Genomic DNA, 2,500 nt, shown 5'->3' with positions numbered 1-2,500 from the left:
AACAGGGGGGTGTGAGACAGGAGTGGGGGGTGTGAGACAGGAGTGGGGGGTGTGAGACAGGAGTGGGGGGTGTGAGACAGGAGTGGGGAGTGTGCCAAACATGCACGGTGCATCTTCAGAGACCCCCACCCCAGAGACCCCCACCTCAGAGACCCTTACCTCAGAGACCCTCACCTCAGAGACCCCCCCTCAGAGATCCCCCACCCCAGAGACCCCCACCTCAGAGACCCTCACCTCAGAGACCCCCCACCTCAGAGACCCTCACCTCAGAGACCCCCCCCCCCTCAGAGACCCCCCCCCCCCTCAGAGACCCCCCCACCTCAGAGACCCCCCCCTCAGGGACCCCCCCCTCAGAGACCCCCCACCTCAGAGACCCCCCCTCAGAGACCCTCACCTCGGAGACCCCCCCCCCTCAGAGACCCCCCCCCCCCTCAGAGACCCTCACCTCAGAGACCCCCCCTCAGAGACCCCCCCCCCCTTCAGAGACCCCCCCCCCCTCAGAAACCCCCCCTCAGAGACCCCCCCACCTCAGAGACCCCCCCCCCTCAGAGACCCCACCCAGCTCACTACATGAGAGCTTTGTCAGGATTGCCAGATGTGCAAATGTGGAACCCATCAGGTTGTGTTGTGAAAGCTTGTTTTTTTCAGCATGATTCAGCATTGCTGAAGCGATCATCGGAGGGTTTGCCTGGGTCCATCGCCACAAGCACCACAGTCTAGTTCTGCTGCAGACCCTCCCCCCTCCCTCAGGGTCCAGATCGGCCACCCCAGGTTCACCCTCGAAGGGTTCGGCTGTCTTACTTGTCGTCCTTGCGAACGCCGTTCTGCCCGTTGAAGTTGAAGAGGTCTGAGGAGGCGGAGGTGCCGAAGACGTCGTCGAAACGGCTCTCCCCCGCGGCCTGCACACACAGCTCGGTCAACACCGGCACGGCGTGTGTGTGTGTGTGTGCGCGAGCGTGTGTGTACACATGTGGCACCTGCAGTGCTGGAACATCTGTGTCCACGAGGTCCTCGGTCTCCACCACGTGCTCCGTCTCGGGTGACGAGGCCTCGGCTGGGATCACCACCACGGGGCTGATGTGTTCAGACAGGGCAGATGCTCTCAGGAAGTTGGGTGGGTTCTGTGAGCACACACAGGCTGAACGGTGAGTGTACGAGTGTGCCTCTGTGTGAGGATACAGCAGCCCCGCCCTACCGCGCTCTGCCCCGCCCCCACCACGCCCAGCCCCACCCACCACACTCAGCCCCGCCCCTCCCTGCCCCGCCCAGCACCACCAATGGGCTACGGATCCGATTGGCCAACGAGCTTACCTCGGGAAGTTGGGGAATCTGAATCAGCCTTTTGAAATACTGCAGGTTACTGGAACGATAGAATAGACTCTTCAGCCTGGAAGGAGGGGTTTGGAGAGAGAGAGAGAGAGGAGAGAGAGAGAGAGAGAGAGAGAGAGAGAGAGAGAGAGAGAGAGAGAGAGAGAGAGAGAGAGAGAGAGAGAGAGAGAGAGAGAGAGAGAGAGAGGGGGGAAGGCAGAGGTGGAGAAAGAGTGTAAAGAGCAGGCAGAGTCTGTAAGTGTGTCAGCTGCAGAACGACTTGCTCATGTGTGTGATGGGAATTGTGATACTGCTGCTAGAATCTAGGAGAGTACAGAGCTGAACTGGAATGCCGACCCGGAACAGTGAACCATAGAACTGAAATGGACCACTGAGCCAGACTACTGAACCAGAGCGTTGACCATCTCTGAGGTTTTGTGAAGAAGGGACACTCACTTTTTGAACTGCTCCTGGAAGCGGTCCCTGTGACCCTGCAGGGTGTCTGCAGGAAGACCTAGAGGCAACGGAGTCACACAGAACGAAGAAGTGTATACATGTGAGAGAGAGAGTGTGTACATGTGAGAGAGAGAGTGTGTACATGTGAGAGAGAGAGTGTATACATGTGAGAGAGAAAGATGTTGTAATATCTCTGTGTGAGTGTTCATGCTCTTTAACATCATATAAACTCAACACTGCCAGGGTCAGATAACTGTCAGGAGATTGAGCTTTTTACATGTTTTACACAGAAGGTACATGAAAGGAACAAACATTAGAGATTGTGCATGTGCATTTGTGTGTGGTGAATGTGCTTGTGTGTGTGTGGTGTGTGTGTGTGTGTGTGTGTGTGGTGTGTGTGTGTGTGTGTGTGTGTGTGTGTGTGTGTGGTGAATGTGCTTGTGTGTGTGTGGTGAATGTGCTTGAGATGACAAAGACAAATTACAGGAAACTAATATGTAAGTAAATTTGTTGTAATATGTGAATCAATATTATTGATGCAATTTATCATAGCAAAGATGCTTTTAAACAATGAACTGACGACTGAATATTCACAACTTGCATGCTAATACTGTATATTTTAATATACTTATGAAGATGGACGAATGCTAAAAAATTTTTTTCACCACATTGTTAATTCAAGCAGCAGATTAAAATAAGATGGTGGGGGGTTGATTTTTTGGAAGTTGAACATTTT

At 54.0% G+C, this 2,500-nt stretch overlaps 1 protein-coding gene across 1 annotated transcript in view; it reads right to left on the bottom strand.

Annotated features, from left to right (window-relative positions):
• Positions 1–2,500, bottom strand: part of hip1 (huntingtin interacting protein 1) — a 47,365-nt gene that overhangs the window by 23,578 nt on the left and 21,287 nt on the right. Inside the window, exons 9-12 of the mRNA XM_076976427.1 lie at positions 1,765–1,822; positions 1,312–1,387; positions 978–1,121; positions 802–899 (exon numbers count right to left, since the gene is read on the bottom strand). Of these exons, the coding sequence (XP_076832542.1) occupies positions 802–899; positions 978–1,121; positions 1,312–1,387; positions 1,765–1,822 (376 nt within the window). The remainder of the gene's footprint in view (positions 1–801; positions 900–977; positions 1,122–1,311; positions 1,388–1,764; positions 1,823–2,500) is intronic.

The sequence above is a fragment of the Brachyhypopomus gauderio genome, chromosome 16 (assembly GCF_052324685.1).
Source record: "Brachyhypopomus gauderio isolate BG-103 chromosome 16, BGAUD_0.2, whole genome shotgun sequence".
Classification (NCBI taxonomy): domain Eukaryota; kingdom Metazoa; phylum Chordata; class Actinopteri; order Gymnotiformes; family Hypopomidae; genus Brachyhypopomus; species Brachyhypopomus gauderio.
Note: the sequence above shows the minus strand (reverse complement) of the source record. Positions and strands in the feature narration are given on the sequence as shown.